Source organism: Xiphophorus hellerii, chromosome 3, assembly GCF_003331165.1.
Source record: "Xiphophorus hellerii strain 12219 chromosome 3, Xiphophorus_hellerii-4.1, whole genome shotgun sequence".
NCBI classification, from domain to species: domain Eukaryota; kingdom Metazoa; phylum Chordata; class Actinopteri; order Cyprinodontiformes; family Poeciliidae; genus Xiphophorus; species Xiphophorus hellerii.
This window is the reverse complement of record NC_045674.1, coordinates 3460579-3473884: the sequence shown is the minus strand read 5'-3', so window position 1 is coordinate 3473884 and position 13306 is coordinate 3460579. Positions and strand designations below refer to the sequence as shown.

At 35.2% G+C, this 13306-nt stretch overlaps 2 protein-coding genes and 1 non-coding gene across 3 annotated transcripts; 2 read left to right on the top strand and 1 right to left on the bottom strand.

Moving 5' to 3' along the window:
- Nucleotides 1-45: 45 nt before the first annotated feature.
- LOC116717350 (uncharacterized) lies at nucleotides 46-6376 on the bottom strand. Its single transcript, XM_032558671.1, has 5 exons — nucleotides 6020-6376; nucleotides 4301-4425; nucleotides 3694-3810; nucleotides 3487-3577; nucleotides 46-2642 (listed from the first exon to the last, which is right to left on the bottom strand). The coding sequence occupies exons 1-5, from the start codon at nucleotides 6258-6260 to the stop codon at nucleotides 2581-2583; spliced, it is 636 nt and encodes a 211-aa protein (XP_032414562.1). The 5' UTR covers nucleotides 6261-6376; the 3' UTR covers nucleotides 46-2580.
- Nucleotides 6377-6726: 350 nt separating this feature from the next.
- cd83 (CD83 molecule) lies at nucleotides 6727-11086 on the top strand. The gene is made up of 5 exons (XM_032558670.1): nucleotides 6727-7091; nucleotides 7209-7342; nucleotides 8672-8900; nucleotides 9163-9260; nucleotides 9382-11086. The coding sequence occupies exons 1-5, from the start codon at nucleotides 6857-6859 to the stop codon at nucleotides 9532-9534; spliced, it is 849 nt and encodes a 282-aa protein (XP_032414561.1). The 5' UTR covers nucleotides 6727-6856; the 3' UTR covers nucleotides 9535-11086.
- Nucleotides 11087-12806: 1720 nt separating this feature from the next.
- Nucleotides 12807-12888, top strand: trnas-aga (transfer RNA serine (anticodon AGA)). The gene has a single exon. It is a non-coding gene; the product is annotated as a tRNA-Ser (tRNA).
- The last annotated feature ends 418 nt before the right edge of the window (nucleotides 12889-13306 follow it).

Genomic DNA, 13306 nt, shown 5'->3' with positions numbered 1-13306 from the left:
AATATTATAATTATCAAGTTGGTTTAAATAAATAATACAGAGTGGTTTGGAGTGTGCAAAAATCATTTTTATTTTTCCAAAAGAAAATGAAGCAGCAGCAACACAACAGTACAAACTTGGCCCTCTGCATGGACTAAGGCAACTCTGTATAAAAACTGTAAACAATAAAGGGTTATGTTTGGCAGGTGGTGAACATGATATGGCAAGATTTTCAAAAACAACAAAATAGAATAATTTGGGCATCAATACATGATTGGTTGAGTTATTTTCCTTGGACTGTAACATGGACACACATTATTAAAACATGGGTTAAAAAATCACTACAAAAAAAGAAATAAAACAAAGAAGGACAAAGTATAAATGTTAGATTTCACCACAGCTCATTTAGGAACCGTGATTTCCTATGTCCATCCTGATGTCAGTAATATAGATTTTTATTGCTAAAAGTTACTATAATTTAGCATAATGCCAGAGTTTCTGTGATTTTAGGAAGACCTGAGGTGTTTCTGGAGCAACAAAGAGCATCAGAGGAGTGTTAACTAATCTAAACTTCAAAATGACGGAGCCTTTAAAATGATCACTTGGTCTAGAATAAAGTGTAATTGTGCTTGAACAATTATTAAAATTAAATACTTAACATTCATTAATTTATCTTGAAACATAAATTGTATGTTAATCTAGCAGTTAATAGAAATGAACTGAACCAAAAAAATTGTTTGTTTTGTTTTTAGTCTAGATTCCCTTAAAGTAAAAACCAAAAACTAATCTAAACAACCAAATAAGAGGAAAGTAAATGAGAACAAATAAAAGCAAACAGAATAAAGCTGAGGTAAAGTGGTTTATAACGAGGTATGCTATTAAAACTATGAATAATAAATAACATATTAAAATAATAAATAGTACTGACAGCAGCAGTAGTAGTGACATTGTTAAGTATCGATACACAAAAATTTGTTCTCCCTTTTTCAGTGTTGATACTCAGGCATTATCTTAATTGGTTTACTTTATTCGTTCAAGTCTTTAAATGTTTCATAAGCTCTTAAATATTTTTAGAAGCATACTTTTTTGCAATATTTAACACTGACCTTACTTTTCCGCTACAAATTTTACAAATTTTATGAATTTTCTCAGGGTGATTTTAAACTATTTTAAACTGAATTTTTTTTTTTTTAACTGATCAACGTAGCGACAGCTTTAATGCATTAAAAGTAGAACGAGAGAATAACACTGGAACGAACAAACGGAAACGCTGCTGACAAAATACTGGAATGTGTAAAGAAACAACATTTTACAAAAAAAACCCCTGAAATATGGTTGTTTGCATTAGATTTTAAATAGCTTATAAAGGAGGACTAATGTTGGGAGAAATGGTTTTAAAAAAGCACCATATTATTTAGATAACTGGCTTAATTGATTGTTGAACTTTTTACATTCACTATGTCAGTTTTGTAATGCTGAATCTAAAAGTGATTATATCGCTATATTTGCGAACGAGCAGCACACTTTTAAATTAGAATTGATGTGTTGTTTGATTTATTATAATCTGGATTAAATGTTTTCAGTATATGGATACTACATATAGCTACACCAGTCAAAATAACATTTTGTACCATTGCTTAGGTCTGTACCGCTACATTAGATCAGGTTGTTCCAAACTTCTTGGCATGTTGACTAAATTTATGAAGTTGAAACTATTTATTTCTCTAAATTAAAAAAAAATCCAGAAATAACTGTAGTGTTAATTTTCTTTTCATCTGATCAACAACAATAAGTAATATTTTTATAAAATTAGCCAAACAGTTAATTTGTACGTTCATTCAAATATATTAAAAAATATTCTGTATTTAGCCAATTTTAGTAAATGGTTGCACCAAAGTCAAAGAGTTGTTCAATGTTTCTGTTTCTTTTATGGAAATATTGACATAAGACCCATGAGATGCTCTTTGGCGCTCCAGTAAAGTGCTTCTTCCTTCAACGATATTCAGATCCACAGTTTTTTTTTTTTCCTGAGAACTTTTTAACTGTAGATGCAGGAAATAATAAAATCAAACAATTAAGACTCGTTTCAGTGCAAAAGTAAAACAGTTAGTCCTTCTATACTTTACGAGATCCTTTTTTGGCCACCTAATCACAGCTCTTCTAAAACACTTTGTTTAGAATTTCATTCAAGATTTCACTGTTTGTTTCTGTCACCACCTAAAAACGTCACAGTACTTTGAAGTTCAGCTGCCAGTGTTTTGTTCTTCAGAGGTGTTTTTGCATACATTCACACAGTTTGGGGAAAACTTTAACTTAGGGAATTTGGTCGGATGTAAATAAGTCTTTTTACAGTAGTTATGATAATTTCATTTGCACCGTCAGTCACAAATCGGTTATAGATTATAAAAAAGAGTTTAGAGTCACATTGGAAAAACAGACAGAAGCCGTTCTAAAAGACACTAAGAAACCGACCGCTCTTATGACACAAAAAGAAAACTGGTGAGAATGAAAGATTTTCTGAGATGAGGATAAAGTGCAGTCAGAAAAAATCAGCTTTTCCATATAGCTAAGTATTTTGCACACTTTTTGACATGGCGAATCCTAACTGAGGAAGTGCAGAAGGTGTCCAGTCAGGAAAGTGAGCAGCAGCAGCACCACAGAATCTGAAATAAAAAAAACAAACAACCCACAATAATTAGTCCAGAAGAGCTTTAACTGTTCGTTCATTTAATGGGATCTGCTGAGGCCAAAATTATTCACACCCCGGGTGGATTTAGATTTAAAAATTATTTAATCATTTATTTATTTATTTAATCATTCAGATTTAACACATTAAGCATTAAAAACTTTGGAATAAGTTTTTAATGCTTAATGTGTTTCTTTTTCCATTTTTTCTGTTTTTCTGCATGTATGTCTAAGTGTGTATGTATGTGATGCAGGGCTGCAATTAATGATTATTTTAGTAATAGATATTTCTATTGATTATTGAATCAGTTCATCGGATAAAAAATTTTATATTCTGCAGATTTTTCATTTAACCACATAAGCCTTTTTATACAATTTTAGAAACACATTAACAGATAGAAATAAACATGTCAGTTCTTTTTTTTTAAATAAGAAAATAAACATTTTCTTGCCTAAAATGCAATAACAACATTACTTTCATGATCATCTCTAGCAAAGAATGCATCTGCATTCATTGTTGAGCCTCTGTACTCCAGTTAACAATTAATCGATTGCTAAACTAGTTGACGATTATTTCATAAATCAATTCCTTATGATTAATCCGATCAATTCTTTTGGCCCTACTGTAATGGGTGTCAATTTCCTTGAGGGAAAATCTGATTTCTTATTATTATGATTAATAAATCAATTTATCTACAATTGGACAATCTTTAGTGGTTCTCCAAAGACATTTTACAAGTTAATATATAGTAATATCAGATGAAAACTTTCATAACTTTCATAATCAGATTAAAAAAAAAAAAAAACACAGTAAGGACTTACTCTTATTTCCCGTTGTCGTCCCATTGGTGAATCGGCGAGAACACTTTTGGCCATAGAAGGTCACACATGTCTCCTTAATTACACCATTTACCTGCAAAGATGAGTTTAAGGTTAAATACACATATTTTACCCCTTATCAAGTATTTAACTTTAAATTCAAGCTCTAGTAGAGTTAGATTAAAATAAAATAGAAAGCTGGAAACGTACATGGCACACAGTGTTCACGGCCACGTTCACACATCTGTCCAGGATTATCCCGTCGTCATTGATTTCCTTGCATGGAGATTCACAGACTTTGGTCCCATCAGCGATTACAGCAATGTTCTACAGGAACAAATGGAAAAACTGATGTTTTACTTCAGAGAACTAAAATATTCTGACTTATTAGTATCAGTTTTTTTTCTGGGATTAGGGAGAATTTTTTTCAGTTCCCCTAAATCCTATTTCATAGATTAAAGTGAGATTTCAACTGCTTTTCAGAATCTGTTTAGGTCCCTCATTTCTTTAATCCAGGACTTGTCTCAGAATAAATAAAGAATCTTAGACCAAATGTCGATTACTTAAAGCACAGTTTTGTGTTTTTATTCAGTTTGTAAAAATTCCAGAAAATGCTCTTTCCTTCTTTGTATAGCAGTTCACCCCGACCCCGTTTACAACTATAGTTATTCAGAGTCCAATTTTTTAGAAAAGAGAAAAAACACTTTCTGAAAATCTAAACAATCCAGATCTGGAAGTTGATTTATCCAACTCATCTCTGTCAGCAGATGTTGTCTGCATGTTTAAACCTATTTAACATGAACATAGTAAATCTTACCGTCTTATTGGCACTCCATATGTGATCACATGAAACTTCATGTAAGTAGTTTACAGCCTGCTCACAGCAGGAGAACGCTGAAGTTGTCTGCTGAACTGCTGAGCTGCTGCTCACCAACATGACACCTGAGGAAAAGTAAAAGAAAGAAGCAGGTTCTAAAAATTCAGTATTCATCTGTTTAACCCTGATAGGTGACAGAGTGAATGGTTAAAGCTTTGTGTTTTAAACTTTTTAGTAATCTTTCTTTCACTATGAATCCCTAATGGCCATAGATATTTTCTACTTGATGCTCACAAGTAACTGTAGACCTTTGATCACCTCGGCGTGGATCAGTTTTCAACTTTCTGGCTGTTCTAATCCACTTAAATGGTATTTATTCCAGTTTACTCAAACTTTCACTACAATCAGCATGTAGGTAACAATACTTGCTGTGTTCCCCCTTAAATAAAAGCCACTCACTGACACCTGTTTGTTTCTTTCACTAATCTCACTGTTTTACACAGTAGATGTGTTTCCATTGACCATATAAATGTGAAAATTGGAATTACAATAATAAATTTGCTTAATGGAAAAATTACAATTTCAAAAAAACTAAAAGTTTTTACTAAGATGTTTTTTGCGCTGGAATGGCTCTATCGAAATCCAAGTATTTCATAAAACTGCAATGGAATCATTTTTCCCAGTGATGTGATCAACAACCAAATGTTGCTGCTGCTGGAAAAGACAAGAGGAGGACAGGAAGTGGCAGGAGAATGACAAACTTATCCATGTATGATTTTTATTGTGTTTCTTATTTAATGGAAACACCACAATTGCAAATTGTGTTGTTTTTACATTAGATGAATAGTTACAAAGTTTGCGCACATTTGTAATGGAAATGCAGCTTCTGATGGTATTTTCAGCGCGTCCCTTTGAAATAACTATTTTATACAACCCCACAGCACCGTGCGACATGTGTGTTTTCATCAAAACACTGACAGCAACAGTAAATCTAAAATGTTTTTATATATATCTAGTAATACAGAGTAAATAAAAGTGTGTAGACGACTGTTCAATAACACGCGTTGCTTTGTTATTGGTAGTATCGAAACTCGATTTTATTTTTTTTTTTTAAGTTCCTTGTAAATCTTGGTTAGTTTTTCACGTCTCAACACGTGTTTGACTAACCAAACCAGTTGCGTCACTGCGGGGCGGGAATTCCCTGACAGCTTTCATTTAACTACATGCTTTCCCTTACGCGTGGAAACCCCCACGTAGAGCACGGGGGATACCTGGATATGCAACTTTCACTTTCATTCAGCCGAATGTCATTATGACAAAAATATTATCATCAGTATGATTATTATATAATATACACGTTATATTATAACGTGTTTTCTAATCGAATTGCTTTTACAGTCTTTGAGTTTTTAAATAAAAAAACTTCAGCTGTCACGGTGATGAAACATAAAGTTAACACTTTCAGTTCCCCCGCTGTCGCCCCCGCATGGTTTCAAAACTAAACCCTACATTTTTTCATGTTCTGTTTCCTACATTCGAGTATTTAATATCCACTCTACATACTTCACAACTTCTGTGTGCAAAAAATAATAATTAAACGAAAAATTGAAACGCGCTCATTTTAATTTGACAAACATTTCACAAGTTAGGTGTCAAAAGAATTTAAATCAATAAGAAATGTAGGCAATAATATTTCAAAGACTACTCATTGATACTCACAGATTGCAACGATTTTCGGTGTCAGACTAGCCATGTCGGAGAAGACAACAATGTTTAAAGATTTTATTGTGTTGCTCTTATTATGTTGCTTGATATCTTCTCCAGTCTCCCGGGTTGCTTGGAAAGTTGGGCTACAGTTGTATTTCTTTAACTTCTTAATTTTATCCAAACTGCAGGAGAGCATCCACCGACGCGCAGCACAAGGAATGAGCCACCTACTGTCTCCTCCCCAACATCCCATTTCTCTCGGAAGTCGGAACTGCGTAATGTGAAGTCAACATGGCGACACACATAAACATAGTTTACAGTACATCTTACAAACATAATTTTAAGCTTTAATTTCCATAAGCGAGCACTACTTTTAATTTGTACAGTTTGTTTTTTTTTAATTTGTACAGTTTACAGTTGCACACGCTACATATAACATTGATTTTAGAAGCGCTTTTGCATGCGTGTTTTGTAAAATAAACTATTTCCAACACGTCTTACTACAGCGGACAAAAAGGGCAAGTCGCTCTTAGAAGTCATAACTGGGGATAGTCGGAGTTGCCCAGTGGGAAATCCGACTTCGAGTGAGTTCCAGTTGATTTTTCCAACTGGGAATTCGAAAATTCCAGATACACCCGGAACGCAGCATAACGAAACGCTTAGTTAAAGTCCAAAAATGTAATTGGCAGTAAAATAGTTAAAGTAGGTATAAATAAATAATATAATATAATAATAGGCTATAGTTAACTATACGTGAACTCTACGCTCTTCAGAGATCCGGAGAGAATTCAACGAATTTTCAGTTTCCTCTTTTTTTTTCTTTGTTTGTTTCCCTCACCGGGCACATAAATGCAAATAATAAGTATAGTATATACTGGTACTAAGGTAAAGTCCACTATGCAGTGTAAACATGGAAGAGGAAGCAAAAGTAAAAGGGTGGAGCGTCAGTGCACGACAGTTAGCTATAAGAGGAGTCAACCTCGTAGACAGTCAGTCTGCGTTTCTCGGACTGTTTATCGTTTGGACTCAATCATCAACATGATGACTCCACACCTGCTCTGTGTTCCTCTGCTGCTGTCACTGGGTGAGTTTCTAATAGATTTTGTTTTTATGTGAAATCTCCAGTTGATTTCTGAATACGCTTCTGTCATTCAAACTGAAAGGGAAACCTACTGACATATTCCTCTCTTCTACCCGTCAGTGGGCTCGGCATCCAGCAGAGCTGACAGCGAAGACATGCTGGTGGTTTTCACTCTCTCTGATCAGGACTCTACCCTGAGGTGCACCGCCAGACAAATACCCGGGGTGCAGTACAGCGCCGTGAGGTGGTACAAGGTAAGAACACCCGCTTATTCAAACTTTTTTTGAAAGGGCGGCAGATATCCGAGTGGGAAAATCCACGCCTGTCATTACCCGACACCGCTGCTGGTTTCAGTTTGATTTCCTTTAAAGGCTTCATGTGTTACTGGAAATAGTTGGGGCAAATAAAACTGAGCTTGCAAGATCAGAAGAACAGCAGCAGTCTGGATTATTGAAGTCTGTCTGTTGTTGCGACAGAGAAGTCAGAATTAAACAGCAGCACCAGTAGAGACTGTAATCTGGTTGTTTAAGCTGTTATGGTTCACTGTTTACTGCAGTTTGTTTATTATTAAGCCCATTCATTGCTCAGATTTCAGCTTGCTAGACCATGTCAGTGTAATGATTACAGTTTAGTTCATAGTCTGTCAGATATGTTAGAAATCCTTTAGGGTAAAACTAGTAAAAAACACATTTGATAAACACTACAAATTAGCATAACTAATCAAAAATGTTTCATCACTGTTTTTTTTATTGTTTAATGATACAAACATGTTTATTGTTTACTGATTTATGACCTCATAAAGGATTATCAGCAAAGAAATTGATTCTTACCAGAAACCTGGGAAGCATAATGTAATATTTTATTGACCTTCTGTAATAAACCTGTAACTCAAGTATTTAATAAAGAAAATGAGTCAAATAAGTACAACATACCTAAGTGAAAATTGCTCTATGTAAAAGTTTTAAACCACCCCCTTTTTAAAGATGTATATTTAAGATACTAAAGTACAAACTTGACATAACTTGAGAAATGTGTCATCCTTTAGTTTACTGTAGAATGTTTTCTGCTATTAGCTTTCTGAACGAACTGTTAAAGTTAAAAAACATTTATCTTCTCTACTTTTCAAAGATTCACACAGGAACAAATTGTGTCCTGATGACTAGTTGGTAACAAAGAGCCTACAGATCCTTTTCCTAATTGATTCTTTGCTGAGTTTTCAGCATACCAGCAAGCTGGGAAGCATTTTAGTAGCAGGACAGTTTGTAAGTCAGGGTTCAGTGGCAGTAAAATGCTCCTTTGAAAATGGATGAAAAGCAGCTGGTGTCCAATAAAAACTTGAATAGCCTTCAGAAAATTTGAGAAAATATTGTTACAACCTGCGGCAGTTTAAAAGGTCTAATAATAGATTACTTAAATCTATAAATAACAAAAAATGAAGAAAACTGGTGATATAAACAGAACTGGTAACTCACTATATATAATAGCTTGTGTTTGCTTCTGTTCCTAAACATCTTGTGTCAGATTCTTGTTCTGATCTCTCAGATTCCTACAAACATGTAACAAGTTTTGCTGTGGTTTCACAGGCTGGAAGCGACTCGTCTCATCAGCGCGATGGCCTTCTGGCCAAATACCTCCCAAACGGCACCACCAGATGGTACAAAGACGTGACCAGGAAAGTGGAGCTGCAGGATGACTCCCTTGACCTCGTCCTGCCCAACGTGACCTGCAGTGACAGTGGAGTGTACCTGTGTTTTCTGGCTGCACCTGTGGGACAGCAGAACCAGGAGGGGAAAGTTAAGCTCACAATACCAGGTAAAAAGAAGTCCCCTCATGGTGAAGTGGGTTATTGTGGTTATCAAATCAAGACTGTTTTAGACAGAAAAACATCTTCCTGTATAAACAGGTACAGGTTAAAGTTGTATGCAAAGCCCCAGTTAGCTTTTAACCCTTTTTAATATACGTAAATCGTTTGGTGTTAAAATCATTGCTACTATTTTTGAATAATTTGTGATAATCCCTACATTTATCCCTAACGTGGAAGGTTCTAAGTGGTTCTCTCTGTTCCTATCTCCAGATTGTCCTGCTGATGCCATCGGACCTGAAACCCCTTTGCTGGTTATTTTTGCCTCAGCGCTGCTGGTGCTCGCACTTCTCATTTCCTTCTTGAGCTATGTAAGTGCAAAAAATTCTCTAATAGTACCTTCACATTGTTTAATCTTTATCTTCTATGTATTTGTGACTGATCCTCATTTATTCCCCATCTAAATGAAGTTTTTTTTTTCTCCCTCCCTAGAAATGTTTGAAGAATACAGTCAAGGACAGAATCCAGGTAGCCAAGAAAGAAATCTCGTTGAACGCGCCGCTCAAGCCCCTGGAAAAGAAGGACTTGATGCTAATTTACACTCTGGGTCCCAAAGTGTCCAAGTTGCAGCATATTTGTGTCTGAAGACTGTCTGAGAAAGATGTGACAAAGTCCACCTCCTCTGAGGCAGCAGAAATGCAAGCAAGGAGGAAGGATCTATGGAGAGACGATCAACGTGTCTGCAGGCTGGTTTCAGTTCGGGACTTTGATCGTCCAGGATGCTTGGGCTGCTCCAGTTCAGGCCAGAAAGATACACAGCAAGCTGTTGCTTGGATGCTCCATACCTCAATTTAAAAAAAAAACAATATAAATGCACTATTAGCTGCTTCATACACAGGACATTTCATGGCTAACATCTATTAGCTGGTAAAGCTCTTTTTTTTGTCAGACTGCTGTTCTTACTGTGATGTTTATGTTCCCAAACCGGTCATTTCATCCTTTCACCATTTCATACCTTTAAAAATATTTTTTTTTTTCAACCATCCACCAAGGGGATAATTCTCTGGTAATTAATATCTACCAACAAGAGGTCCGTTTAGTTGGTATGCAGGAAAATCCAATTAAAAAATTTGTGAGAATGGAGCATTTTTATCACAATTTGTCCCCATAATTTAAGAAAATACTTTACTAGAGTAGAGAAAAGATAGATATACTGCTGACGAACTACATGTAAACAAAATGGTTTGCTTAAAGGTAAGAAATGGAAAAAATGGGGTAGAAATGATAACGCTTAGGTGTGAAAGGGGGAGTTAATCCAGAGTTATACTAAACAGTCTTTCTTTATTTTACTTTCAAGATATAAGTTTTATGAAAATGTTTAATTGAAATTATGCTAAACAAAGAAAGTAAAAAAAGTTAGAGAAACACTAGTTGACAAATATATTCTGTTCATTGTTGTGGGATTACAGCGAGTTGACCTTATGTAGGTAGAAGCTGCTACTGAGCCATTCCAGAACTCAGCGCTTGATAGCTTGAGTTCTAGTTTCATGTTCTCATACTGTGTCTGTGTGCAAAGGTGTGAAAGATATATTATTTATTAAAACTGAATCTGACTACAGTGTGTTTCAGGCTTTGGTGTTCATGTTCTCCTTCTTCCAGTCTTGTTTTGTTTGTGGAGATGAGAAAAGCATGAAACTCTGTGTATGAGGGGGCGAACCAGACTAACCTTTTAAAAGAAGAACTGAAAAGTGAAGACATATGCAAACACCCACGTTATGTGCAAATTTAACTCTGGGGAAAGTTTTAGATGTTGGTTTCTTAGTTCTGGATTTTTCTTGGGTTTGAAACTTTGAAAGCTGTTGCCCTGGTTTAACCTTGCATGATTTTATACTTTGCCGAAGAAATAATGAAATGTTTGCTATAACTATTAGGAAAGTAAAGTCTGCTGTTGCAGAGGAACCTAATATGTCATGTAATCGATACGTAAATGGGAAAATCCATCATAAGCCCTTTTTAATCTTTCCGCTTGCGTCTTCATTAAACCAGAAATGGAAAAAGGAAGTAAGATAACGCGCTGTGGCAGCTAATACTGTGACGTAGAATCTCTTACACATGTCATGTGCACTATAGAACTTTTTGTTATGTTTTAAAGGTTTTTTGGAAATTCATTAAACTTGAAATAAAAACTACAAGCTAAGTGTGGGTTTGTGTCAACTCTGTACATCTTCCAATGTTTGTATAATACTGGAAGATCTCTGGGCTACAGAAACAGTTTATTAAGCATACACTCATGTTAAAATTTCTTAATTTACTAACTGGAAAGAAACCAGTGTGACACTGATGTACCAATGATATAAGTGTCCTGGAGCTAGGGTTAGGGTTAGGGTTGGGGTTATGCAGCTCAGTCTAACCCATAATAACCAAGTGTCAGCTGTTCATATCATGCAAAAACACTGTACAACTTCTGACATCTGTGGTTCAGTAGTGGCTTAACAACACGACGCTCGTGACACATCTGTGTGTGCTTGGTCACTGACTATAATCATAGTCCACACCTTGATAATCTTCCACAAACTCTTGAATTTGAATGGTTTGGATTCACAATACTCAAAAAGGCAGGTGCTTCTAAACTTTCTGAAGATTATTTTGGTTATTATTTTTGCATGTATTTACATGTATGATAATTATACTCCTGTGAAAACTTGTACTGTTGGTTCAATTTTTCTTTGTCGCCTCCCAATATCAATTTTGTTTTTTGACATGAAGAATTCTGGGTAACTTATTTATAATGTGTTGTATGTATATATAGATTGATTAAAACATCACATTATTAATTTTAAATGAGAAGTTATGGTGACTACACGCTTTTTCTTAAGTTTACATGCAAGTGGATCATCTAATGAAGTTTCTCAAACCTGAAAAAGTCCTCGGCCTGTTTAGTCTGAGGACTGTTTGTTGAACAGTCACAGACCACCTAACCTGAAATTGCCCAGCGATAACACAACTTAATATTTAATGCAACCTGAAATAAAACTATTAGCTTCTTAACTGACTTGTTGTTTTCTTTGTTCATCCTAATGAGAAGAATGGTGCCGTTTGGTATGACTGGCCACGCCGAAGTCACAAACATGAAGACCCATCTACTTGGGCATTTTGAGTTATTTACAGATTTTGAAAGTGTGGAGTCTAAGCTTCCCCATGATGTCAAACACATGGAAATAAAAAAGAAGCTGTTATTTACCACCAAGTTTTATGTGCATTAATAAAATTTGTAATATGGAATCACAATTGAAGAAACATAGACTTGAGTGCTTCAGCAGAAACAAAAAATCATTTTCTGCAACATTAAATATAAAAATAGTCCACTTTAATTGTACTTATTAAATATATTTAATTAATTTAATTTAATTAAATAAAAATAACAATAGTAGACGTGTAAGCAGAGCATCATTCATTACCAAGCAAAGTCATAAAAAACAAAGAACAGTTCTGTCTAACTGAATCGAGTTGTACGGCTCACCGCATAGAGCCGTTCAAAGGAATACAGTCGCTAGTGAATGACATATCAAAAATCTCAGCTTCCTCTGATCATATAAGTAGTCCTGGAGTTGTTTTCTTTCCACCGGTATCTGAAGCTTTCCTTTTGAGTGAGCCGGTTTTACGCCAATTATTACTTTTAACACAATCTTTGGAAAGCTAGCTGTAGCGTCGCACTTTGAGCTCACGTCACGGAAGTACCTCGCGGACCACTAGGGGGAACCCACGGACCACAGTTTGAGAAAAACTGATCTAATGTTATGTATCCATCTTTTCTAAAGTAATAAATAAAATCGTGATAATAACAAAATAATACACAGATTGAAAAACGATCTGGTTCTATGTATAAAAAGGAATTTACACACCCTATATGCTATCCAGTTGTCGTGGCCGAGTGGTTAAGGCGATGGACTAGAAATCCATTGGGGTCTCCCCGCGCAGGTTCGAATCCTGCCGACAACGAGTTTTTCTCTTTTTCCCACAACAGAAAATGCTTCTTTTCTTTCACGGTTATCTTGCTTGCCCGCTTTACTGTTGTTCTATGGTACTAGCACCTTATTTTAAATGAATTTTCAACTAGTCGAGCTGTAAGAGTACTTCCTGTTTGATTTTCAAAATAAAATCTGCTACAGATTACAAAAATAAGTAATGTACGGAAGGGGATTAGGGCCACCGAAAAAAAGAGAATTCTGAGATTAAAGTCAGAATTCTTTTTTTTTTTTTTCTTTTTCGGTGGCCCTAATCCTCTTCCGTAGTAATGCGCCTTTGACATAATGAAAAAAAAGGTGTTTTTTACTGTTGGAACTTGGATCTATTTTAAAATGTGACTGCCTGGCATATTTTGTAATTTTCCTCCAGGCTGTGTGAATATATAAATTGA

Excerpts from the sequence above, each read along its gene's own strand:
- LOC116717350 (XM_032558671.1), bottom strand. The coding sequence starts at position 6,260 with ATGGGATGTTGGGGAGGAGACAGTAGGTGGCTCATTCCTTGTGCTGCG. Across the intron at positions 3,811-4,300 it reads TATGGAGTGCCAATAAGACG|AACATTGCTGTAATCGCTGA; the intron begins GTAAGATTTACT and ends TTGTTCCTGTAG. Across the intron at positions 3,578-3,693 it reads CCGTGAACACTGTGTGCCAT|GTAAATGGTGTAATTAAGGA; the intron begins GTACGTTTCCAG and ends TCATCTTTGCAG.
- cd83 (XM_032558670.1), top strand. The coding sequence starts at position 6,857 with ATGCAAATAATAAGTATAGTATATACTGGTACTAAGGTAAAGTCCACT. Across the intron at positions 7,343-8,671 it reads GCGCCGTGAGGTGGTACAAG|GCTGGAAGCGACTCGTCTCA; the intron begins GTAAGAACACCC and ends GTGGTTTCACAG. Across the intron at positions 9,261-9,381 it reads TCATTTCCTTCTTGAGCTAT|AAATGTTTGAAGAATACAGT; the intron begins GTAAGTGCAAAA and ends CTCCCTCCCTAG.